General features: G+C 41.2%; 1 protein-coding gene across 10 annotated transcripts in view; it reads left to right on the top strand.

Annotated features, from left to right (window-relative positions):
- LOC140481390 (glutamate receptor 4) overlaps positions 1–27,029 on the top strand; it is a 324,446-nt gene that overhangs the window by 77,957 nt on the left and 219,460 nt on the right. For 4 of the 10 annotated variants that reach the window (XR_011961514.1, XM_072577499.1, XM_072577500.1 and 1 more), the window contains exons 1-2: positions 6,205–6,945; positions 8,445–8,603. Coding sequence is in view for 9 of the 10 variants with exons in the window: in XM_072577499.1 (XP_072433600.1) it covers positions 6,858–6,945; positions 8,445–8,603 (247 nt within the window). In the remaining variant the exon portion in view is untranslated. Of the gene's footprint in view, positions 1–6,201; positions 6,946–8,444; positions 8,604–27,029 lie in introns of those variants that run through there. The other 6 variants (XM_072577497.1, XM_072577501.1, XM_072577496.1 and 3 more) reach the window with 4 other exon arrangements.

The following is a 27,029-nucleotide window of genomic DNA, read 5'->3' as shown; positions in this document are numbered from 1 at the left end:
CAGTGACTGTAATTCAGTAAGATTTATAATAGTTCAAAGATGGAAAGGAAATAACAGTTCTGAATTGGGGGTAAGTATATTTTTCATTAAGATAGGATGGTATCTGGCCAAAATGTACTGGGAGTAGCTGGCTTCAGGAAAATCCATATCAGAGCAGAGGAAAACATTCAACAGGATAATAGTACAGGGCCATTATGTTCCCACAAGTCCAGAGAACCCTTGATGTCAAGGGATGTACAGGATTGGACGTGGAATTAGAAGGAAGCTTATGGTGGATACTGAAGGGTCAAAACAGTGGATGCTCTAGAGGATTATAGAAAGTGCAGTGGGTCACTTTAAATAATAAATTAGGAGAGTGAAGAAGGGACATGAAAAAATATTAGCAGGTAACATTATGGAAAATCCATGGGAGTTTGAAAGTACAACAGGGGCAAAAGAACAACAGTGGAAAGAGTAGCATCCATTAGGGAACAGGTGGCAATCTTTGGAGCTGGAAGAGATAGTAAGATTTTAAATGGACAAGGAAGATGGAGGCCTAGCAATCAGGGAGTGGACTGTGATATAGTTGAATGAATTAGCATTATGAGGAAGGAGGGATAAATGACTTTAACAGGCTTGGAGATGGCTGCTGTAAGGGGCAAGGGAGGAGATTGTGGAGCCTCTGTTATCGATTTTCATATAGAGTCATAGAGACGTACAGCAGGGAAACAGACACTTTGGTCCAACCTGTCCATGCCGACCAGATATCCCAACCCAGTCTAGTTCCACCTGCCAGCACCTGGCCCATATCCCTCTCAACCCTCCCTATTCATATACCCATCCAAATGCCTTTTAAATATTGCAATTGTACCAGCCTCTACCACATCCTCTGGCAGCTCATTCCATACAGTACCACCCTCTGCATGAAAATGTTGCCCCTTAGGTCTCTCTTATATCTTTCCCCTCTCACCCTAAACCTATGCCCTCTAGTTCTGGACTCCCTGACCCCAGGGAAAAGACTTTGTCTATTTATCCTATCCATGCCCCTCATAATTTTGTAAACCTCTATAAGGTCACCCCTCAGCCTCCGATGCTCCAGGGAAAACAGCCCCAGCCTGTCCAGCCTCTCCCTATAGCTCAAATCCTCCAACCCTGGCAACATCCTTGTAAATCTTTTCTAACCCCTTTCAAGTTTCACAATATCTTTCCGATAGGAAGGAGACCAGAATTGCATACAATATTCCAACAGTGGCCTAACCAATGTCCTGTACAGCCGCAACATCACCTCCCAACTCCTGTACTCAATTCTCTGACCAATAAAGGAAAGCATACCAAACGCCTTCTTCACTATCCTATCTACCTGTGACTCCACTTTCAAGGAGCTATGAACCTGCACTCCAAGGTCTCTTTGTTCAGCAACACTCACTAGGCCCTTACCATTAAGTGCGTAAGTCCTGCTAAGATTTGCTTTCCCAAAATGCAGCACCTCGCATTTATTTGAATTAAACTGCATCTGCCACTTCTCAGCCCATTGGCCCATCTGGTTCAGATCCTATTGTAATCTGAGGTAACCCTCTTCGCTGTCCACTACACCTCCAATTGTGGTGTCATCTGCAAACTTACTAACTCTACCTCTTATGCTCGCATCCAAATCATTTATGTAAATCATCTCTGGCGCAAAATGTATGCAAGAGGATTAAATCTCAGCTAAAGTAGTACCATCCTTCAAGAAGGGTGGGGATAAACCAGGAACCTACATGCCAGTGAGTCTAAAATAAGTGGTAGGGAAACTATTGGAAAGAATTCTGAGGGACAGAATCAATCTCCATTCGAACAGACAAGAATTAATCTAGGCCAGTCAACACAGCTTTGTCAGGGGAAACCATATCTAACAAATTTGACTGAACGTTTTTGAGGAGTTGACTAAGTTTGCAGATGTTAATGTATTTGAAACAGTCTACATGGACTGCAGTAAGGCTTTTGACAAGTTCTTGCAAGGCAGACCTGTTAAGAACCTTAAGAAAAGCCCATGGAATCCAGGGCACTTTGGCAAATTAGATTCAATATTGGTTTAATGGCAGGAAGCAGAGGGTGATGGTTGAGGGTGTTTTACAACTGGAGGTCTACAGCCAGTGGTGTACCACAGGGTTTGATACTGGATCACTTGCATTTTGTAGTGTACGTTAATGGTCTAGACACGAACAAAGGATTTAGATTCAGATCTGGATTTAGATTTTATTGTCACATGTACTCAAGGACAGGAATACAGGTGTACAGTGAAAATTGTATATAATTGCCATTCTCTGGGACCATTGTAGAGTATAAAAGACAGAATTAAAGACAGAAGGAGAAATAAAAGAAAAAGAAATGTATAGATTACTTCCCACCAACGCCGTGAGTCCTTGCTGCCAAAAAAAAATAGACAGTAAATGCAGGAGTAGGCCATTCGGTCCTTCGAGCCAGCACCACTATTCATTATCATCATGGCTGATCGTCCACAATCAGTATCCTGTTCCTGCCTTATCCCCATAACCCTTGATTCTACTATCTCTAAGAGCTCTATCCATCTCATTCTTGAACGTATCCAGAGACTTGATCTCCACTGCCTTCTGGGGCAGAGCATTCCATACATCCACTACTCTCTGGGTGATGTTTCTCCTCAACTCTGTTCTAAATGGCCTCCCCCTTATTTTTAAACAGTGTCCTCTGGTTCTGGACTCACCCAACAGTGGAAACATGCTTCCTGTCTCCAGAATGTCCATTCTTTTAATAATCTTATACGTCTCAATCAAATCCCCTCTCATCCCTCTAAACTCAAGTGTATACAAGTCCAGTTGCTCCAATCTTTCAACAGCAGATGGAGTTTAATTCAGATAAATGCGAGGTGCTGCATTTTGGGAAAGCAAATCTTAGCAGGACTTACACACTTAATGGTAAGGTCCTAGGGAGTGTTGCTGAACAAAGAGACCTTGGAGTGCAGGTTCATAGCTCCTTCAAGTGAAGCCGCAGGTAGATAGGATAGTGAAGAAGGCACTTGGTATGCTTTCTTTTATTGGTCAGAGTATTGAGTACAGGAGTTAGGAGGTCATGTTTTGGCTGTACAGGACATTGGTTAGGCCACTGGTAATTCTGGTCTCCTTCCTATCAGAAAGATGTTGTGAAACTTGAAAGGGTTCAGAAAAGATTTACAAGGATGTTGCCAGGGTTGGAGGATTTGAACTATAGGGAGAGGTTGAACAGGCTGGGGCTGTTTTCCCTGGAGCGTTGGAGGCTGAGGGGTGACCTTATAGAGGTTTACAAAATTATGAGGGGCATGGATAGGATAAATAGACAAAGTCTTTTCCCTGGGATCGGGGAGTCCAGAACTAGAGGGCATAGGTTTAGGTTGGGAGGGGAAAGATATAAAAGAGACCTAAGGGGCAACTTTTTCACACAGAGGGTGGTACTGTATGAAATGAACTGCCAGAGGATGTGGTGGAGGCTGGTACAATTGAAAAATTTAAAAGGCATTTGGATGGGTATATGAATAGGAAGGGATTGGAGGGATATGGGCTGGGTGCTGGCAGGTGGGACTAGATTGGGGTGGGATATCTGGTCAGCATGGACAGGTTGGACCAAAGGGTCTGTTTCCCTGCTGTACATCTCTATGACTCTCTATGATAGCCCCGCCATTGACCTCCTGTACCTCCGCTGCACTCCCTCGATAGCCAGACAAAGCCACAAAGTCCATCCCTTAGTCTGCGAACACTCAGGTGCCCGGAGTCCACGCACTCTACTGCAGCAGGAACAGCACTGCCTCTGTGGTTAGGTACTGGGCCTGGAGTTGCACTCCACTGCAGTAGGAACAGCACTGCCTCTGTGGTCCGGTACCATACCACTGTGGAGCCATACCGCTGGAACCGTGTCATCTTCTGTGGCGCCATCTTCCCTCTACCAACCTCACTGTCACCATGAGTCGGCATTGGACCGATCTTGGGAATGCAGCTACCGCTGATGCAGCCTGGTCCCAAACTGGGCTCAGACTGGGAAAACATTTAAAAGGGACCTAAGGGACAATTTTTTTCACACACAGGGTGTATGGAATGAGCTGCCAGAGGAAGTGGTGGAGGCTGGTACAATTACAACATTTAAATTGCATCTGGATGGGTTTATGAACAGCAAGAATTCAGAAGGATATGGGCCAAATGCTGGCAAATGGGACTAAATTAGGTTGGGATATCTGTTCTGCATGGGCGAGTTAGACTGAAGGGTCTATTTCCATGCTGTCCACCTCCATGACTCAAGGAAGTAAAAAGGATCAGGCGGGCTTTGGGGTACTTATCCATAGATCCTTGAAGACAGTGGAGCAGGGGAAAAAAAGGACGGTTACAAATGCATGTCTTTATTAGTCAAATTTATTAAAAACAAAAGGAGATTATTATGAAGCTGATGATATTGTTAGTTGAGCCACAGCTGGAGTACTGTTTGCAGTTCTAGTCACCACACTCTCGGAGGAATGTAATTGCAACAGAGACAGTAGAGAAAAAAAAATCACCTGGGCTGGAGCAATGCTGTGATGATGACTGGGGTTGTTTTCATTACAACATACAAGGCAGGGGCTAACTGCTGGAAAATGGGATGTTTGATGACTGGTGCGGACATGATGGGCTGAAGGATCTATGTTGCAAAAAGTGTCTCTAAGCACCAAAGGCAACACACAAGTATAATACAGGCACACACCGAGGCTTTTAAGGCTTAAAGTAATGAAATGATTTTGGGTTAAAAATGCAGGTATCATTCATATCACTTATAAATACCCATGATGTTAGCGCCCCTTTCCTGGAGCGGCGAACGAGAACGACAGAGCGGACTCATGCTGGGGGAAAAGAAAATGACTACTCAACTGAATGAGAAATAGTGGCGACCTAGCACCAAGCCTGAGACCCATGCATTGATTATGCGTGGACTGAAGAGCGAGTTGTCTTTTAACCAAACAGAAATCTTCCCGAAGTCAGTGAAGAACTGAAGCGCCTCGTTAAGGCTTTTAACCTTCAGTCCAGGCGCGTTGATCCACGGTGGAGGTCACAAGATGTGCGCTAACCTATCCGCCCCGGCAGTCCCTTCCCCGTCTGACATTCCTTCCCAGTGACTCCAGACCGGGAATTCCTCCCTCGGTTCATGGCCCACCGCTTTTTAAACATTTCCGAATACACGGTGTATTAGATTCCGATCGAAAAAGTCTGGGAAAAAAAACAAAGAAACCAAACACAAACACGTCTGTCTCTCTCTCTCTGCATCTGTAAAAGAAAGTTAATGTGGTGAGTCTGCAAAGCTTCTGAGCAGAAATGTCAACCTGTCTTTTCCTTTTATAGATGTCGACTGACGTGAACATTTTGGTTTCCGATTTTCACTTTCTTGTCCAGTTGCTCGGCTGAAGTGAACAGTAAATGCATTCTCCATCCGTGCCAAGGTTAGCTGGAGGGATCAGGGAGGAGTGACATGTGCACGGGACAATTGGAGTTGATTGCAGTATATATAACTAACGGCACATAATGTATAATCGTCTCACATATATTAAACACACTAGACAATTTAGGACACAGTGACTAATACAATGACAATTTTTTTTTGAACTGGAGCTATCAATAACTCTAGAAAAACTAATGTGGCACTCGTATCGCCTCTTTTCAGTAATTCTTGCACACACGTTTTACAGCTGGAATGACATCGCTATGCAAAACCATAGCTCCACAAATGAAGGGCATGTCATGTGTGAAATTATGGAACTGAGCAAAGTACAAAGCTAATGCTCTAGCTTCTAATGAACAAGACCAGAATGATAGTCAAATCCATCTCGGGGGGGGGGGGGGGGGGGGGAAGTGATATATTGGTAAAACTTCCAAGAAATGATCATAATTATTTTTGATGCATATTCATTCCTAATCTCTGAAGTACCTGAGCAAGTGACCATTGTCAAAATGCTGCTGTCCCGTGATGGAACGCATCAGAATAAACAGGGCGCCTGTCGCTGATGGTTTTGCAAACAGGAAAGTCGCAGGTTTGCACACACCCATGGGTTCCACGGGTGTACTCCCTGGGAGCGCCGCTGGGAGCTGCCTCCTGATCGATCCGGCCAGGGTCCTGTCTGTCTACCCCACGTAAAGAAAGCGAGCTGTTGGGGTTCTCTCACATCACCCGTTGCTGTTTGTGGGAGCTGGCTGTGCCTGGGACTGGCGACTTCACAGTTGCGCCCGCACTTGCAATGACGCCCCGTGAGCCGCGAAGCACTTTACGAGGCTCGGGGCTGTGACCGGCGCTACGCAAATGCAAGTTCTCCCTTCACCGTGTCAATCAAACAAACCGAAGCAGCTTGTGGGGGCATGGAGGCCATCCCACAGCTGTGCCTGCACATCCATTCACAGCCAAGCACATATCCAGACTCACTCATGGATAGAGAGCAGGAGGATGGAGAGGCACAAATATTGGACTAAATAGCCGTCACGTGAAAACTCACATTCAATGGTTTCCTGGGGAGCCACCGGCATTCTGCGTGCTGGGAACAGGAGTATTGGTCCCAGGGTGAGTGAGAATCGTCCCGTGCTGCTTCAGAAAGCCGGCGATCAGCTTTGGTCAATAGGACAGGGTCGGAGAGAGTGCCGGAGATAGATAGCGCATGTCTCATCGCCCCCCTGCCAGCCACTAGACGCTCCCAACACCACCATCTTACATGTGCACCGATCCCAGCGCCACAACATTCAACTGGACACATTCGCTCTGACTGTGTGTGAGTGGAGACTGCGGAAAAAAAAAATGCCCAGACTGGGTTGTTAGGAGGAGACCGCGCTGTGCCCTGTGTGTAACCATCCTCGATGCCTCTCAATCACATCTAACAGAAGAAGATGAAGCGGATCGGCAGGCAAATTGTCTTGCTTTGCTCTGGCTTTTTGGGGCTTGCTTTAGGAGCTTTTCCCACCAGTGTACAAATAGGTAAGATCTTTGATCCGATTTTTTTTTTGAAAAAAAACTATTTCTCGCACAGTATGGATCTTGTCGTGATCTGTCCGTGCACCATCGACTGGTGCATTTCAAATACAACGGCCGGGATATCTCTCCCTTTTGGCTCAAGAATTTGCCATCAGTTATAAAATATTGATGCGTGTGGAAGATAGTTATTTCGGGAAAGGATAGAGTTGTGGAAGATGTTGGCCGTTTTCTGGTGTTTTTGGAGGGAGTAGTAGGTGCAGTAGTATTATGTTGGAACACTGCAGTACTTGTACTGGGGTTGTCAGCTCTTAATGGGATGCTGCTGGCTCGCTCGCACTGATGTTAGTCAGTTGCCGAGAAAAGTTCTCATCTGATAATATATATATATATATATAGCTTGTATTCTGTTCACGTTGTAAAACTGCAATCTAAAGAAAAGGCATGTCAGACCATTGTAGCACTACACCCGTCAGAATTGCTGATAAGATGCATTACCTGCTACTGTGTGCACGGTGTGTATACTCAGATATGGTCGTCAGAATAAGATTGACTGGTTGAGGGGAAAAGTTAGTATTCTCTGTTATTCGGACAAGCTGTGGAGGAAAGTCATCCTGGAACATTGGAGGGTGTAAAATGGAATATCAATTATCTTCCACAAGCTGTAAAGTTAATTCCTCTGACGGTGTTTTTAATGCTAATAGATCTATCTCGGGGTCTCCCAATGTGTGCATCGAATGTCATTTAGCAAGGCCGTGTTAATGAGATGCTTCCTGTTCTGTCTCCACGGCAAAATCACCCACGTTCAAAAGTTGAAATTCCATTCGCGGTCGGGGCTTTTATTTTGCATTTGTGGCGATGTTCGTGATTTGAATGTCTTCCTGACATTGGAAGTTTTCTATATATTAAAACGGTGTGTTCACCCCCGGGGTTGTTAATCAGTAATCGATGTCTTCACTGCACGGCCGAATGCTGACGTTATTCGATCAGTGAATATTTTAGCTGGGCTGGGGGGAGAGGGTCCTGATTTTATGTCAGAGTTTCGAGGGGTTTTGTTTTAGATATCGAGTTCTCACACGGCATTGATGTCGATGATATGACTGGAGATGAGGAATGAGATGTTGTACGGTATTGCATTTTAAAAGTGGACCTCTCGCTGCTTCTGCTGTGATTGGATGGCGTGCTGGTTAGGGAGTTCGGGTTGAGCATGACTTCGAACCGTTTTTTTTTAAGTTTAGTCAAACTGCTGCAAACTTGCTCCCTCCACTGAAATAATTAATGCTGCTCTCTCGGGGGGTGGGGGTGGGGTGACAAGATGCGATTAAATATTTTGCTTGTATCTTTACCTGAAGGTCGCTGGTTTTTTTTGTGTAATGGCACGATGGGTTTTCCAATGCATCAGTCCGTGGACTGTATTGTGATCTGACAGGGACTGCGAATGGAATGCTATTAGCTAATTATCCCTCCGTTGTTTTGTTGTTTTTTCTCTCTCTCCGTTGTTGCAGGAGGGCTGTTCATGAGATATTCTGATCAGGAATACAGTGCATTCCGCTTTGCGATTTATCTTCACAATACTAATCCCAACACGACTGAAGCCCCTTTCAATTTGGTTCCTCATGTGGACAACATTGAAACAGCCAACAGCTTTGCTGTCACAAATGCCTGTAAGTAGAAAGCACTTCTCTTTACGTTTGAGCCGTTTATCGAAAATAATCGATTGTCACAGGGAACACTCCAGACTGCGGCGAGTGGCCGTTTTAGCATTGACTGAAGCCTTCCTGCTGCTCTGAGCACGTGATTTGAAAGAGTCGTTAATACTTCCAGTTATTAAGCAAAAACAAGTGTTTGGAGTTCAGGTGCTTTTAAATGTACGGGTTACAGCCAATGAGCTGGAGAGAACGCCTTTTCCTTTTTTTATTAGCCTTTCCCAATGAAACCCAGTTTGGCTGAATCATTATGTTTTTTTTATATATATGATGCTATCACCGTTTTTAGCTGCTGCAGGGAAATAAAGGATTTCCCTGGGAATCTCCTGTAAATGCTTTATCAGCAGATATAATGTTTGTAGTTAAAACCTATGGTCGAGGTTCAATTAGAAACGTTAGTTTGGGTTAACAGATATTGGAAAAATCACGGTTAGATTTATAAACGTCAGTCCATGGCGGGGTTAAGTTGTCTTTTTTTTGATTGGTTCACGTATCTCCATCTCGGTATCTTGCTGACTTGTTTCGGTTATGACTGCCTTTGTTGTTAATAATACCAGAACTTGTGATAGCACCCAGCTCCAATCACTCCTCGTATGGTGGTTAAATCAGAAATAATAGAACATCAATCAGCATTGTGTCTAGTGTAGGAATGCCCACGAACTTGAGATATTTACGAAATATTTGTTTCTTTAGTTTTTCCAGAATTTTAAAAATCTCAATAATGATTATTAAAGAGGCAAAATCTGGACTAATTCAACCCCATGAACTTTCTCAAGTCTATCTTGAGGCAATTGTTGTCCAACCAGTAGAATAGATAAAAGTTTATATAGAGTGAATCAATCCATGTCCCTGCATATCCCCAACTTAGTTAACATTGCCATCAAACACAAGGGATCAGTCCTGGGTCAATTGAAGAATGTAGGGGGCCATTCCAGGAGCAGCAGGAACATCAACCACGTTTGGCACTTGCCTTTGTTACACACATTGGTGGGACTACCCTTCAGTTTTTCTTGTTAGTGCTCTTACTAAAGAATCTAGCGAAAATTCTTTTTCCCTCTTCTATTGCTTCACTGTCACTTCAAGAGCCATGCACAGAATCTCTTTGTGATCCCTTCATCTTCCTCTCAACTTTGCTTTGTAATATTTTCTGCTGATGTATGTGGGATCAGTTGCATATGAATGTTGATCGTATCCATTTCTCCTTCTCCAACAACTCTTCTGACATCTCTACTGCTTCTGTATTGTCAGATTGCTTCTTCAACAACCAGTCTTACACAAATTGTATTTTTACTCCTTCCACTAATACTAGATGCTACCACAAACCCTGTCAATGACTCATTCAATCTTCTCCCTAGATACCAGACCGCAACCTCATATCCCACATCACACCAGGATCTGTTCAGCCATTGTCTTTGCTTTTCATTACTGTTACACCATATTTTTAAAAATTCTTACTCTTGTGTTGAAATCCTTTGTAACTGTGACCCTCCTTGCTTGAGTAACCTTGTGCATTTTTTTCCTATCATTGTGGTGCCTTTAGCTTCCTCAGCCTCATGTTCTGGAATTCCCTCTGGAACACTCTTTACTTTCTTCTTCCTTTAAGACCTTTCTTTAAAATTTCCTCTGATCAAGTCTCTTTACTCCCCTTTTTTAGCTCCCTTTCTATTATTTCCTTTTGCACCTCTTGATATTTTTCTGTTTTTTAAAAGTGGTGTAAAAATGAGGTGGTTTTTATTTTGAAAATGTAACATTTTTTCAAAAAGAAATGAAAGATAGCACACGGGCTTTCTTTTAAAGGTTTTAATCTAATTAAAATTAGGACTTTAATTTATGTTATGCAATCCTCATTTAATGCACTGTTTTCTTGTTAACTTACACCGGGTATAGGCATTGTTGGCTGAACAAGCATTGCCTATCCATATTTGCCCTTAAGGTGATGCTAAGCTGCATTTTTGAACCGCTGCAGTCAATTTGTTGGAGGTGCATCCACAATGACATTAGAGTTGGAGTTCAAGGATTTTGACCCAATGATAGTGAAGAAACAGCACTTTATTTCTAAGTCTGAATACTGAGTGGCTTGTTGGGGAACCTGCAGGTGTTGGTGTTCCTGTGTGTCTGCATTCTTCCACCTTCTAGGTGAAAGTAGTTGTAGATTTGGAAGGTGCTGTCTTAGGAGCCTTGATGAATTTCTACAGTGCATTTTGTAGTTAGCACCAGTGAAAATCAGTGGTGGAGGGATCAGATGCTTGTGGGTCTGGTGCGAATCAAGCAGACTGCCTTGTTCTGAATGGTGTCAATCTTTGAGAGTGTTGTTGGAGCTCATTCAGACAAATGGGGAATATTCCATCACATTCCTGACTTGTACCTTCTGTACAAGCTTTGGGGAGTCAAGAGGTGAGATACTTGCTGCAAGATACCTAGCTTCTGACCTGCTTTTGTAGCCACAGTACTTGTACGTCTAGCCCGTTCAATTTCTTGTCAATGGTAACCCCCAGGATGTCAATAGTGGGTTTCAGTGTTGGCAATACCATTGAATGTCAACAGACAATAGTTAGATTCTGTCTTGATGGGAATAACAATTTCCAGGCATTTGAGGCATGGCCGTTACTTTCCAATTGTCAGCCCAAGCTGGACGTTATCCAAATCTTTTTGTATTGGAAATGGACTGCTTCAGCATCTGAGGAATAGTGAATAGTGTTGAACATTGTGCAAACATCACCACTTCTCACCTTTTATGATGGAGAAGTAATTGAAGAACAGCTGAAGATGGTTAGGCCAATGACATGCCTGAGGAACTCCTTCAGAAATGTCCTGGAACTGAGATGATTGATCTCCAACCAAACACAGCTCTCTTCCTTTGTGCCAGGTATGATTCCAATCAGTCGAGTCTTCTTCCCCCCAGATTCCTATTGACTCCAGTTTTGCTAGAAATCCTTGATGCCACATTGTCAAAGGCTCACCTAATTTTGGGCATTCAGCTCTTTCCTCCATTTTCAGACTGAGACTGTTATGAGGTCAAGATCTGGGTGGCCCTGGTGGAACCTGAACTGGGTGTCGTTTGAAGAGGTTATTGCTAAGCAGATGCTGCTTAATAGCACTTCTGATGACATCTTCACTCACTTTACTGATGGAGAGTAGACTGATAAGGTGGCAGTTAGTCAGGTTGGATTTGTTCATTTTATTGTGTACAGGATATGCCTGGGCAATTTTCCACATTGTTGGGCAAATGCCAGTGTTGCAACTGTCTGATATAACTTAGCTATGGGCATGGCTAGTTCTGGAGCCCAGCTCTTCAATACAATTGCCGGAATGTTGTCAGTACCTATAGTGTTTTGCAGTATGCAGTGCCTCCAACCGTGGTATGAATCAAATTGATGGAACACTAGTACTTGTGATGCTAAGGTCTTCTGGAGGAGGCCCCAATAGGTTGTGCACTCAGCACTTCTGACTGAAGATTGTTATAAATGATCAGCCATACCTTTTTGTATCGATGTGCTGGTCTCCCCAATTTATTGAGAATGTTTGTGGAGAGTCTAACCTTTTGAATCTGCCCACTGTTATCAGCATAATCCTGGCAACTAATTAGCCACCTTTTTATAGCTTGAGGCATCTAATGCAGAAATAACACCTAGTTAGGATCTAGAAATTCATGTTGATGTCAGGGTCCTAACCCCAAAACAAAAATCAAACCCTTCATGTTTTCAGAATGCCACACTGTGAAGGTTCTGAGCTCCGATCCTGTTTTGCGATGAGTTGGTTGATCTCCAGTAGATTGAAGCATGCAGTTGGCCTTAGCACTCCAATTTCAGTGGAACGTCAGCCTGAGCTGCTGCAAAACATCTTACTTGGACGCACACTGCATGATGCTAGATGATGATAGCTCTGGGTTTGCTTTTGATATTTCCAACTTGAGTTGCCTGTAATAGTTTTTATTGAGACTTAGGCCGGACCAATGGATAAGTATACTGGAGGGTGATCAATTGGTTTGAAATTGCATCCCACTAAATCTCATGACCTTAGGGGAAGAGGTCATAACCGGTAAGAAACACCTTAAAGAATATCTTCTGTTTTCAATTTCACTGAATATTCACTTTAATTCTGAAATATAGAACAGTTTATAACCAGCATCACTTGAACAATGAAAATAGAGTTTCTTCTCTGACAATATACATTCAACTTCTTCCTTTCATAACTGGAATATAGAATGATTTCACATCAACTTTCTGCAACAGTATCCATGTATCTGTGTTTTAAACCTGGTCTCTTTGACCTTGTTTTGAGTCTCTGATCTGGGATGGGATGTTTTCTTATGAGATCCAGTATCAATTTTTTTGTTTGCTAACTTCTTTGTGAAACACCTTGGGTTGTTTTGCTACATTAAAGATACCATAAATGCAATTTCTTGCAAGAAGAGACAAGATAACACAACACCACACAACAAGTGTGTGTTTTTCCCTTTATCATGTAGTTCAAGCTCATAGTGTTCACATTATTTTCATAAGTGCCAGTAAATAGCGTCCAAATGTTGCAATATTGACTATTGTCTGAGGCAGGAATTTGATTTAAGCCATAAAATGCATAAGAATTTGAAGCAGCTGTCCATTCTTCAACTCTGCAAAGTAACATGAGGAGTTCCCAGCCCCAAAACCTGATGGGATTAATCTAAATGTCCCATCCGGAGTGGCTCAGTTTTTGACATCTTGATGGAGTAGCAATATCATTTATTTTTCCTTCAGTGTGAGAAACCAAATAGCCACTGATGTAATTGAAGGAGATTGACACGTCATGATTTGCATTTGCCAATGTTTCAAAATCTGTACCAGGAGGAACTTGCATTTCAGTGTCTTAATTAAGTTATACAATGCAATGGTGCAAGGTAGAGTTATTTCTTCTTCTCCTCCTCCTCATAGCACATGAATTGTAATGAATACTGAATATACAGGACACATATGTTGGTAAATTTAAATACAAAGATACAGAAACCAAATGCAAGCCTGAATACAGTGATCATCATATTCAAATACAACAATTGCAAATAGGAAATACGTTTTGTATCCAATAGGAATTATTAACAAGCCAGAATTGTGTCGAAAAGTGTGGTGCTGGAAAAGCACAGCAGGTGATGCAGTATCCTAAGGGTGGCAGAATCAATGTTTCGGGCATAAGCCCTTCATCATTCCTGATGAGGAGTTTATGCCCAAAACGTCGATTCTCCTGTTCCTCGGATGCAGCCTGACCTGCTGTGCTTTTCCAATGCCACACTCTTCGACTCTGATCTCCAGCATCTGCAGTCCTCACCTTCTCCAAGCCAGAATTATTCACCACAACAACTAAGTTTAGATAGCTGAATAGATAGTGGAGGCTTTAGTAGTGATCTCTCAGGTATTGCTGGAGTCAGGGAGCATCCCAGAGGACTAGAAAATTGTTAATGTAATCCCCCATTTAAGAAGGGAGTAAGGCAAAAGATGTGAAATTATAAGCTTATTAGCCTGACCTCAGTTGTTGGTAAGATTTTGGAATCAATTATAAAGGATGAGATTTCTGAATACTTGGAAGTTATGTTAAATAGGGAAAAGTCAGCATGGTTTCAACAAGGGGAAGTCATGCCTGACAAATCTACTAGAATTCTTTGAGGCGGTAACAAGCAGGTTAGAACAAGGAGAGCCACTGGATGTTATCTACCTGGACTTCCAAAAGACCTTTGATAAGGTGCCACACAGGAGGCTCTCTTGCAAGATAAGGGCCCATGGTATTAGCGGCAAGGTGCTAGCATGGATAGAAGATTTGCTGTCTGGCAGAAGTCAACGAGTGGGGATAAAAGGGTCCTTCTCAGGATGGAAGCTAGTAACTAGTGGTGTTCCACAAGGGTCAGTGTTGGCCCCACAACTTTTCACTTTATAAATTAATGATTTGGATGAAGGAACTGGTGACATTCTGGCTAAGTTTGCGGATGATACAAAGATAGGTGGAGGGGCAGGTACTATTGAGGGGGTGAAGAGGTTGCAGAAAGATTTAGACAGGTTAGGAGAGTGGGCTAAGAAGTGGCAGATGGCATACAGTGTGGAAAACTGTGAGGTCATGCACTTTGGTAGGAAGAATAGAAGCATGGACTATTTTCTAAATGGAGAGCAAATTCAGAAGTCTAAAGTGCAAAGGGACTTAGGAGTTCTAGTCCAGGTTTCTCTTAAGGTAAATGTGCAGGTTGGGTCAGTAGTTAGGAAGGCAAATATAATGTTGTCATTCACCTCAAGAGGACTACAACATAAAAGTCGGGATGTACTTCTGAGGGTTTATAAAACTCTGGTCAGACCACATTTAGAGTACTGTGAACAATTTTGGGCCCCATACCTCAGGAAGTGGCCCTGGAGCAGGTCCAGAGGAGGTTCACAAGAATGATGCCAGGAATAAAAGGCTTAACACATGAGGAACGTTTGAGGACTCTGGGACTATACTCGATGGAGTTTAGAAGGATGAGGGGGGATCTGATTGAAATGTAGAGAATACTGAATGGCCTGCATAGAGTGGACATTGGGAAGATATTTCCAATGACAGGAGAGAAGAGGACCCGAGGACACAGCCTTAGAGTAAAGGGAAGACCCTTTAGAACGGAAATAAGGAGAAATGTGTTCAGCCAGAGAGTAGAATTCATTGCCACAGAATGCCGTAGAGGTCAGGACATTGAATATATTTAAAACAGAGATAGATAAGTTCTTGATTGTGAAGGAGATCAAAGGTAACAGAGAGAAAGTGGGAGAATAGGGTTGAAAAACCTGTCAGCTATGATTGAATGGCAGAGCAGATTGATGGGTAGAATGGCCTAATCTCTGCTTCTATGTCTTATGCTATTATGGTCTAAACTGGCTTGCACATTACAATATAGGTATATGTACTCTGTTACGTTTAGTGAACATAAGTCCACTTCCGTTTAGCAACCAAAATAAACACTCACAGCTTTAAAAATATACATGGAATTAAATTTTTGCTTTGGGGTCTTGTCAATAAATGCATAAGAATATTGAAGAATGAACAGACCAAACAGAGCCACATGAACCCCTATCAGCAATGAAATTAGACCAATCTTAATTACAGATCACCCACATGTGGTTACCAAATAATACTTCACTAACCCTCCAACTTTGAACTTCAGTATACTCCTTCACGTATACATCATTATCAGTGACAGAGACTTCAGCTAGATCAATTGGGCTCTCTCAAAACCACTCCCTGGCTGTCTTCCCAGCTCGAAAATTTATCTTGTGGCATTTGCTACAATCAACATCTGCTTTTCTAAGAAGTGTTTTGGATGCAATATACAGACCAAGTTGATTCCATATTTAAAGTTATGCTGTCAGGTAGAGACAGAAACTGGATAAGGGAAAACAGAAGAATGTATGCACACAATTATAACTGAACTCCATAACATTTGGAGATGTAAGCTTCACAATCTTGGGAGGTATCATCACAGAACTGGATACACCCAACACAACCAAACAAACGTTATGAACATAGATGAAAACAGTTAACAAGATTTTAATAATATGCAACTTATGACCACATGATGCAAATTTTTTTCCATTACACTTGTCCATGGAATGTGAGCCTTACTGCAACAAGGATGAACAATAAATGTCAAAGAAGGTGATGGTGGTGAGCTGCTTTCTCAGCACAATTCCAGTGGTGTTGGTATCCCATGGGATTATTAGCTGAGAAATGCCAGGATTTTGACCCAGCAATGTCAGAAATAGATTGCCATCCAAAGCGTGGATGATGTGCAGATTAAAGGCAGAATGTGTTCGTCATATGTTGCCATATGCCAACTGCCCTTATTGTTCTGTGCGGCAAAGATCACAGGTTTGGAAGGTGCTGTTGAAGAAACCTTGGTGAGTTGCTGCACCAGTGATGGAGCAAGTTAAACAGTGTGGATGAGAGCCAGTCGAGTCAACTGTTTTGTCTTGAAAGCTTCTTGAGTATTGTTGAAACAATACTGCAGTCAATGGGAAGTATTTCACTGTAAATGGTGGAAAAACTTTAGGGAATTAGATGAGTTAATCATTGAAGAGTACTCACACTCTATCCTGTTCTGTTGACTACAATATTTATGACTGGCCCAATGACTGGCCAATAGTAACCCTCAGCATATTGATAGTGGTGGATTCAGTGATGGCATTCTGATTGAATATGGTAATTGTGGATACAATTCTGGAGTTGGTAATTGGGATGCAATTGTGTACCATGCATTAATGAACAGCCCAAGTGACCTTCTGTGTTGCCCATGTCTTGCTGCATGCTTCATTATCTGAGGAATTACAAATGTACTTGAACCCTTGTTATAGAAAAGCTAGATAAATATGTGAGACAAAGGAATAACAAGGTACGATGAGGTACAATGTGGAACAGTTTGCAGGGATATGGGCCAAATGGGATCAAATGGGACTAGTTTAGTTGGGAACATGATTGGCATGGACTAGTTAGACCAAAGGGTCTGTTTTATGTTGTATGACTCTGTAATTCTATGACAATGTCTGTACAGTAGTTTAAAAGTTGATTTTACCAATGTTTCTGTTGTTAACTTTGTCCTTTTTGAAATCTAGGAGCACTCATGAGCTCCCTTAAGAGGCTGCTGCATTTTCCAAAAATATTGCAAAGTTAATGCAAGCCAACTGACAATGCAGTGAACATAACACTTGTCCCTCAAGCCAAAGCTGACCAGAATCCTAAAAAAGATCAATTGTCTGATTGCTAGAGGTTACCAGCATTCATGTGATTAAATCTCCTATAATGACATGAACTGCCACCACCTGAGTGTACCAACTATTGTTCAACTGAAGGGCAAACATTCCTGATGAAAGGCTTTTGCCCTAAATGTCAATATTCCTGCTCCTTGGATGCTGCCTGACCAAGTGCTTTTCCAGCACAATACTCTCGATTCGAATAATTCTACTAGTAACGTATATTAACACAGCTCCTCTCATTTTGTGGCATAACACTCAATGTTAAGGAGGGTCTAGCTTAGATAACATTTGAGTTCCTTTGTCACATTCTAACCGCCATGATTCTATCCATTCAGATTTTTGTTTCGTTGATATTTTGACCATTAGGCACATTTTAGTGGCTAGCCAAGTCCACGTGAGACTCTCTCGGGTCACAGCAGCAGAATTCCAGAGACCCACCACTGGTTAGCTGAAAGAAATCCATTTCAATTGATCCTTGAGAGAAGTATACCTCTAATCTCTATTTTGTGTGAACAGCAACTTAATATATCTTTTTCCACTTCTGCCATAAAATATAATCTGAAAGCCATACTGAGATACAAGTACATTTGTAGATTGTTGGATTGTTCATCCTATTTTTAATTTATTGCAAGGATTACATCACTTTTTTTTATTGTCACTAACACTCCAGTATCTTCACCTGTACAATCTCAAAACTTCTTAATGCTAGGAGTGTGCAATTATTTCAGAATGTGAGATTAAAATGACTGTAATTATCATTATGTACCTCCAATGAATGATAACATAATGACTTTTTTGGACATGGTTGTTCATTCCTGAGCAATGACTTTATGCTTCAGCCCTAAGCTTCAGGAGATAAATTATCACTGTGATGATGCTTTGCTGCACCAATCAACTATATCAAGTGGAAATATAGTGATAGAATTTGGTCAACCTGCACCACAGCGAATTTACATGTAGTACATGGTGGGAATTATTGGTTTTTCCCAGCAACCACTTGTGATACTTATGGTATTTCATGAATTATGGAACAGTAAACTCTTTTTGTCACTTAAACTTTGAAGCAAGTGAAAATTGCCTTTGAAATGGTGTGTTGTATGCAAGATGACTCTCGGCTGGCATAACAGAATGCAGAAATGGAAAATGTTGTTAAAAGTAACCACAATGCCCTGCAGAACCGATAGTAGAATGTTGGTCATACTTTGAAGACTGAGCTTGACATTTGTAGGGCATTTCTGCTTGAATGGGCATAGCACTGCTGAAAACCTGTAAAGGTTTAAATGCTAAGAAGGAGTTGGAGACAAGTTGAAATGCAAAATATTTTGTTGAGGAATCAATATTTCAATGCAAGCTTGGTTACATGCAATGATGCTATCTGCACTTGTACTGTTGGCTTTCCGTCCTTCAACTCATACATTTCTGCAAGAAAAGGGCTGTTGAAGATAGTAGAACCCCTCATTCGTAATGTAACATTGTGTATTCAGTTTTTGTTCTATGCAATTTCAAAACCTGTTGTTTATCATCTTTTGTAATCTTCTGAAGTTTGGAAAAAAGCGCGACCATAAATCAAACAATACCACCATGCGCTCACTTAATCCCGCTCTGCCTTTCTTTGAAGCTTTCAAACAGGTTATGATTGCAGTTTGTGCCTGTAGCACATTCCTGACCCTAAATTATTCTTAAAAGAGAAAACAGTATGGTGTCCTAATATGTAAATATCAAACCCACCCTTGATAAAGGTTAACTGCTGAATTCATACTCCTAATGTGATTAATTCAGAAGGTATTTGCTCTTTGGAAGCAGAGATCGATGATGGGAAATGTAGCAATTACACACTCTCAGCATAACACTCCACACATAGGAGCAGATTTCAGGAATTGAGGTCAAGGAGTTCACCTCTGTGAATAAACAACACACACACACACACACACATCTGCATCACTAACGCAAAAATATTTTCGAAATACATCATATAGCAAATGAATTTTCACCCCTTTTCAAGAGAAAATATAACCACAAAAAACACCTTTTTTTAATAACAAATGTCTTGAACTTTTTTTTTGTCTTGGTGAAATCAACAAACCTTTTAGGATGTGGACCCAGGAAACTCCAGCTAATCCCACATTGTTGTTGCAATTGCTGCCCAAGAAGAATACTTTGTTAAGGGATGGCAAGTTAGAGGGCATGACATTGCATGTGATTGTGTTTAAACACTGTAGATTTCACAAATGGTTAAGAAGTAGTTGCTTGCTTTCAAGTTTGATTAATAACTTATAGATGCAGCCAACACATAATTGATATTCTGATATTCCCAGTTTTAATACCAGCATAATCACATGTTATGCTGAAAAATGAAAGAATGAGAAGATAATGTGAAATTGTTGCTATCATGTTTGTAACTTCAAACAAGCTTGAATATTTATGTTCCCATGGCACATGAATAATTTCCAGACATGTTTTAAAGAGATAGGTTTGCTCATAGAAAAGACAAAGAGAAATAATCTTCTTTACCCATTGTTTTCAGTGAAAAAACTTGGAGGATGAAGCAGTGTGACTATGTATATTTTTCTCCAGTTGTTAATTTAACTGTGAAAATAATACAAAACCAGAGAGTAGAATTTTATACATTTGGAACGTTTTTCTCCTTACAATGATTCAATAAAGACTTGGAGATTCCATTTCTTTAGACAAATTGTTATAAAAATGAATAAGTGTGTTTTCTGCACTGCAAGTTACTCACATAGTCGTCTGTATTTAATTGGTATGCACAATTCTTAGATCTCCTGAAGACAATGGATTCTTTTTTACAACACTCTAATTAAAATAAATCCACAGTCTTTATGAATTTGAACATTAGCATTACTTGAATATTGGAAAGGGGATAAACATTAACTTGGATCACTGACTAATGTCAGGTCAATTCTGATTCTGGACTCATTCCCTTACAGTATACCAGTTCTATATAAGCAAGTACATTTATATGCCGTAACAAGACAAGTGCCTGTGTAACTGTACAAATGTATGTGGGAGACATGTGTGTGTGTCTGTACCTGTGTTTATACATGCATCAGAATTCCTATTTTCAATATGTATACCAATGCAAATATAGCTGCCAGCTGTGACCAGGCAATCACCACCAAGATGACAGATCATTTCAGAAGTTCCAAAGCAGATGTCACCCCTGCGAAACAAGGCATGAGCAGAGATTACCCATTCCCCAACTCCATACCCCAGTCAATGGAGAGTGTCACGTGTGGGACGTGTAGCAGCCTTTCTAGAAATGGCTGACTCAGACCACAAAGGAAATGGTGCAGAGGTCTTCCCCACCATTCTCAGGTTGCATTCCTACCATCTCTCACAGATGGAAAAATGTTAGTCACTTGAATATGGATGAGAATCTGGTTTATTGGGTTATGAGCAGTTGTTGTGGAAAAACATGAACAGTTATTTCAAAGTCATGGACATTTCTAGTCTAAGTTCACCCCCCTTCACCTATCAGACTGGCATGATGCAAATGTTAATTATTCATAACTATGGAATAAATCTCTTTAACAGCCTAGGTGAAGACAGGTTATGAAGAAATTCCAGGTGGACAGTCTGGGAATCATAGACCTAAAGTAACTTCTGTTTAACCCTCTCTCCTTTTCACCACTTCCCTCCACCCCATACGTTTAATACTTGTGTTATATCTCAAATATGTTCGGACATTATTATAAAATCCATAGCAGCATTATTTTTCACCAGTTCGCTCGCATTCCTGACAGCTACGTTTTTAAAGTAGTTTTGGATTTCTTGCCTCTACTTGTGTGTATGTTGGCACCTGTTTTGCAAAACCTTTACCAAACTAGGCTGCCCAGAGCAAATGCATTCCTCCTGATTCCAGCAACTGCCCTTGATTTGTACCACCACTACCCCCGCTTCCCACTGTCCATTTTGTAATGCATGGTTAGTTGCTCAAGATTCATTCTGTTGAAATGGACAAGCTGTATCTGAGGGCACAGCACTGTTAGTAAATCATGCAAATAATTATAATGAGAGTTGAGGCTGAGTTGCAAGTTGGCTTTGAGCCTGTTCACGACGGGGTGTATCATCCAGTACACTGTCTTGGTCACAGAACCTGGAAACTGACCATGATCAAATCCTATCCCAGAGTTCTGCCACTACTCTAGGTTGCTCCAGCCCGTAAATTGAATGTGTCAGATAGTTGAACCTTTTTTCTAATTTTCAAATATATCATGCTTCAAAACAATCGTGGTTTATGGGAAAAACAAGTGACAGCAAACAATCTTATAAAGTTGGAAGTCTGTCTATAAATACCTTTCTGGCATGCAGTGACCCAATCCTGGGTCAATTATGGGCGGCACGGTGGCACAGTGGTTAGCACTGCTGCCTCACAGCGCCAGAGACCCGGGTTCAATTCCCGCCTCAGGCGACTGACTGTGTGGAGTTTGCACATTCTCCCCGTGTCTCCGTGGGTTTCCTCCGGGTGCTCCGGTTTCCTCCCACAGTCCAAAGATGTGCAGATCAGGTGAATTGGCCATGCTAAATTGCCCGTAGTGTTAGGTAAGGGATAGATGTAGGGGTATGGGTGGGTTGCGCTTCGGCAGGGCGGTGTGGACATGTTGGGCCGAAGGGCCTGTTTCCACACTGTAAGTAATCTAATCTAATCTAATCCTCATTCCCCTGGTATACATGAAACATTCTCAAAAGATTCTACAGCGTGTAATTGTAACATCACTTTTCAGCAAGAAAATTAACTAAAATGAAATGATATTTGCTGTTTGCTATGGAAAAACAATTGTTCTTAATTCGAGAGAGATTCTTGGATTTGAAAAATAAGCCAGCAGCATAATTTTAAGATTCAGCCAAGCTGACATTGTGTGTCAATAGATCTGACCTGGGGAATCAAACATTCTTTACATTGTGGCCTAGCAGCTGTTTTGAAGTGAATGAAATTATGCAGCATGTTCACATGAATACAGACTAAGACTGGCGAATGTGCAAATTTATGTAATGTTACAGTCAAGGATCAAGCAATAGCATTGTATAATCCTGGATTTAAAAACAATAAACTGAAAATACACAGGTCAGGCAGCATTTGTGGAGCTAGAAAGAGACCATTAATATTTATTGTTAATCTTGCATCTAAAATGTACCCTATTCTTAAATGGGCAGTTTGACTATGGAAGAGGACAGAGTGTGGCAGGACGTACAAAAAGGGGTCTGTGATAGAATGGAAGGGATAAGAAAGTGGCATAGTGGTAATATCACTGGACTAGTAATTCAGAATCTCATTCTGGGAGCATGGGTTTTGCCATGGTGGAATTTGAGTTCATTAAAAATCGTGCAATCATTACCATTTGTTGTAATTATGCCATTCTTGCCTGGTTTAGCCGAAATGTGACTCCAACAACAATGTTGGGACTCTTAGCTGCCATCTGCACATTTAGGGATTGTGAGTAAAGGCTAGTCTTGCCAGTAACACCTATATCCCATGTTTTTTTAAAAAAGTGAATGAATAGGTGAAGGATTGGTGGATAAGGCAAAAAAGAGTGGTAATGGGAAAAGTAAAGAGATGTCCAGAGGACATGTGATTGACTGAATGATTTTAAGAAACCACTGTCCAAAAGCAAAAGAGTAAAATTAAAGCTAGCAAAGATAAACAAATTAAGGGTAGAGATTAGGTGATAAATTTGTTGAACTGAGTCTGAAAAGTTGTAAAATTTCTAATTGAAAGACAAAGTGCTGGTGTTGAGCTTCAATGGAATGCTGCAGGAAGCTGAGGCCAAAGTGGTCTCTGAAGTCATTGATTGAGTTTGTGGTGAATAGACATTGATAACCCCAGAACAGTCACTGCCTTTGCAGAATACTGTGCTAGCCAGCAACGCAGTTGGCAAAAGCTGTATGAAGCATTTTAATTTGTTAATGCTTTTACCTAAAATGACGTTTGTTTATTCATGAAAAGCTTATTTAGGAGGCAAGATTTACTTTCACAATTAATCCTGCAATATCGTGCAGAAGATCATGGGTATTATACAATCGCCATTTTTCTATAAGTGTTGTTTGGGAAAATGCTCATGAAACATGCCATTGATTCCATTCCCAGTTTTCTTTTCAGTAAAGGTCAGATATGAATAATGAACATGAAGGTCTCATTAGGCACGGCAAAAAAAAAGTTTTGCAATCTATCATTTGCTGAGAAGTGTATGAATAAAACATTTGAGGGATGTCAGAAGCTCACATAGTTTAACTTTTCAAATAGATGACTGACAGGCGAATGGGATAGGATTTAAGCCTCAAGGTGGAACTGATGTTTCAGGCATAAAATGTCCCTTCAGTTATTGGCCTGTAATATTGTTTTCATTTTTTATTCATTCACAGGATGAGGGTGTCACTGACCAGGCCAGCATTTATTGCCCATCCCTAATTGCCCAGAGGGCAATTAAGAGTCAACTACATTGCTGTGGGTCTAGAGTCACATGTAGACTAGGCAAGCATGGCAAGTGTTTTCCCTGAAGGACATTGATGAACCAGATGTGTTTGTCCACCAATTGACAATGGATTCACAGTCACCATGAGACTCTTATTTCCAGATTTTGATGAGTTCAAATTATGGCATCTGCTGTGGTGGGATTTAAACTTGCATCCCCAGGACATTACCTATGTCTCTGGATTAACAGTCTAGTGATAATATCACTAGGCCATTGCCTCCTCCTTGAGGGTGAGGGAATTGGAAACTATTGTACCTGTCATTTAAGGAACAAAACTGGTGACTGATGTGATGCATTTGTGTCCATTACTTACCAAAAGTTTGCATTTACCATACTGGATCTGCCTTTGCATACGTGCCCAGTACAAATACTGGAATTATGCAGGAACCACACTATGTAATAGTAAAACAAGGATCCTATCCTGGCTGTAGGATTCTTTAATTGAAATTAGAAGTGTACAACACCTGACCTGCCCTATGTAAACCTGCCCAGCAAATAGTGGCGTGAGCCATTAACAGATGCCTTCAGGTGTATTTTCCTCCATACAGGTTAGTCAATGGTTTGTGTCTTTAGTTGCTAATTAATTATGTCTGGGCTACTTTCCCAATCTATACCTAACTTTGAAAGCTTTGGAAACAACTATTAATAGTTAGACTATTTAGTCTGGTGTTGTAGCTCCATTGATGTGAAAATTATTTGATAAGTGTGAAGCGGGACCGAATCCAGGATTCTGTATGGTTGGCATGGTGCAGATATCATTCAGTAGTCCTGTACTTGAACACAGCATTTTAGGCACTACCACTCTCCCCATTATTTCCATGAGTTCAAATCATTTTGTTAAGTGATATGGTTCATGGCACCTCAAGGAGTTAGGAGATGCTGGGTGTAAATTAAGGAGTTCTTCATGAAATATTAGATTAGATTCTCTACAGTGTGGAAACAGGCCATCTAGCCCAATAAGTCCACATCAACCCTTTGAAGGGTAACCCACCCAGACCCATTTCCCTTTGACTAACGCACCTAACACTATGGCCAATTTCTCATGCCAATTCACCTAACCTGCACACCTTTGGATTGTGGGAGGAAACCCAGGCAGACACAGGGAGAATAAGCATTCTCCACACAGACAGTCTCCCGAGGCTGGAATCGAACCCAGGTCGTCCCTGGCGCTGTGAGGCAGCAGTGCTAACCACTGAACCACCATGCCACCCCAATAAATGTGGCGAGTGTGTAGATGTCACAGGCAAGTTCAGCATGCTTTTAATGCAATAATTCATTCAGGACCTGTACATTAAAAAAACGTGTATTACCTTTGCCAACATAGTCAATGTATTCTGGTGTAATGGAGTATTTTACCCACTTGATAAAATCCTCTTCTACATTTAACATTGTTAAGATTCCAACTTTAATGTGTAATCTAAACTCTGTCTCCACCTTTACATTGATTTTAAAGTCCACAACTCTGTAGAGCTTTTATATACTTTCCCAGTATCCATTATAGGCCAAACTCATGGGCCTATGATAACACTGGTGTTATGACACAGGGACAGCAAGCTGGATTGAATCGTCCTCCCTGTCCCTATATTTGTAATGTTGTAGAATTAAAACATTCAACGACTATCAAAATTGCCCCAATAGTTCCTAACCAGACTTTATAATAATTGATACTAGATACCAAATTTATAGCTTAAACTAAAACAATTTATGATTAATATAGTCACTTTACCGGAGCAAAGTTAAACAAGAAGATATTCTAATTAATAATTATGAATTAAACCCACCTATTAGTCTTAGCCTCCACTCTCTCACAGACACAGTTAAGGGATAAAATAAAATAAAAAAAAATGTAACTGGCCAGTTCACTTAAGCAGATTTAATAATGCATAGTATCATAGGCACAAGGGATTGTATCTTGCTTGATTTCCGAAGAGACCAATCAATGTAAATAACTTCCAATGGGTTCCAAAGAATATTCGCATAATTCTTACATCTGGGATTCTACTCTCTGAACTTTCAACAAGTTGATAAGCGGATGATAACCAGAGAACAACCAAAGCTCCATGCTTCACCTTCTGACTAAAACACAGTTCAAACTTTGATTTCTGTTTTTGCTTTTCCAACATGCTCTTTGTTAGACAGGTCAGCCTCCCTGTGATGGAATCTCTTAAAATCCAAACATCTGCTAGCCTTAAGCATAATGCATCTCTGCCACCGAAACATCTACAGTGTCCTTTGAATAATAATCAGCCTGCAATTGGCTTTGAGGCAGGTCTCATAAATATCAGTTTGTTTGTTCTTCCCTTCTCTTAAAAAGAAACAAGCTGCTGACAGTCATCTTCAAATCACAATTCTCAGTTCCAAGCCAACACTGGAAAAATAAAGAAAACTGAAGTTTCCAGTACTGGGAAGTCGTGACAATGCTCATAAAATTGTCAGAATACACCGGCAAGCATTTAACAAACATGTAAAAAAAAATTCTCACCCACTCAAAACAGTTGAACAATGCACACAGTCCCATTCACAGTTGTGAAAACATCTCCTCCTGACCCAAATTCATTAGTGAGCTTGGTGTTTGGCCTAGCATTCACAGTGGCTCAGGAGAAACAAACTGAATGGATAGCCACCTGGCTTACCAAATGATTGACGAGATAGATAGGTAGAAATTAATGGGTCAGAGCAAGGATGATGCTGCAGTGAGTGGAGACGTCAGCATCCAACCATACTCTAGTGAGGACCCAGATCAGTCTGGGCAAGTTCACTATCTGGCATTGTCAATGGTATTGGTAAAGTGACCAATTTGTGACCTTGTACTTAATCTGTTTCTTATGAAACTGACCTTGCAGAAGTTATGGAAAGAGAAAAGTGAGGATTTTTAAAGGACTGAGAGTTGGCAGTGTAAATTATGTGAGTAAAAGAGGGAACAGGTGGATTCATATGTGAATGAAGTTGCACAGAGTTGTTGTGAATTGTAAGGTGGAAAATCATGCAGATGCAAGGAGAGAACAGTTCAAGTGAAGGACAGATAAAGGGCATTTTACTATCTTTTCAGCGAATTCATTCACCTGGGTGTACCCATTGCAATATTCCATGTCTTTTGTGTTATCTGGAGGACTTTCTGTCCAATGAGGGAAGCAGAAACTATTCTGGCAGCTTGAAACATT

This window comes from Chiloscyllium punctatum, chromosome 9 (genome assembly GCF_047496795.1).
Source record: "Chiloscyllium punctatum isolate Juve2018m chromosome 9, sChiPun1.3, whole genome shotgun sequence".
In the NCBI taxonomy this organism is placed as follows: Eukaryota; Metazoa; Chordata; class Chondrichthyes; order Orectolobiformes; family Hemiscylliidae; genus Chiloscyllium; species Chiloscyllium punctatum.
This window is presented reverse-complemented; position numbering and strand designations above follow the sequence as displayed.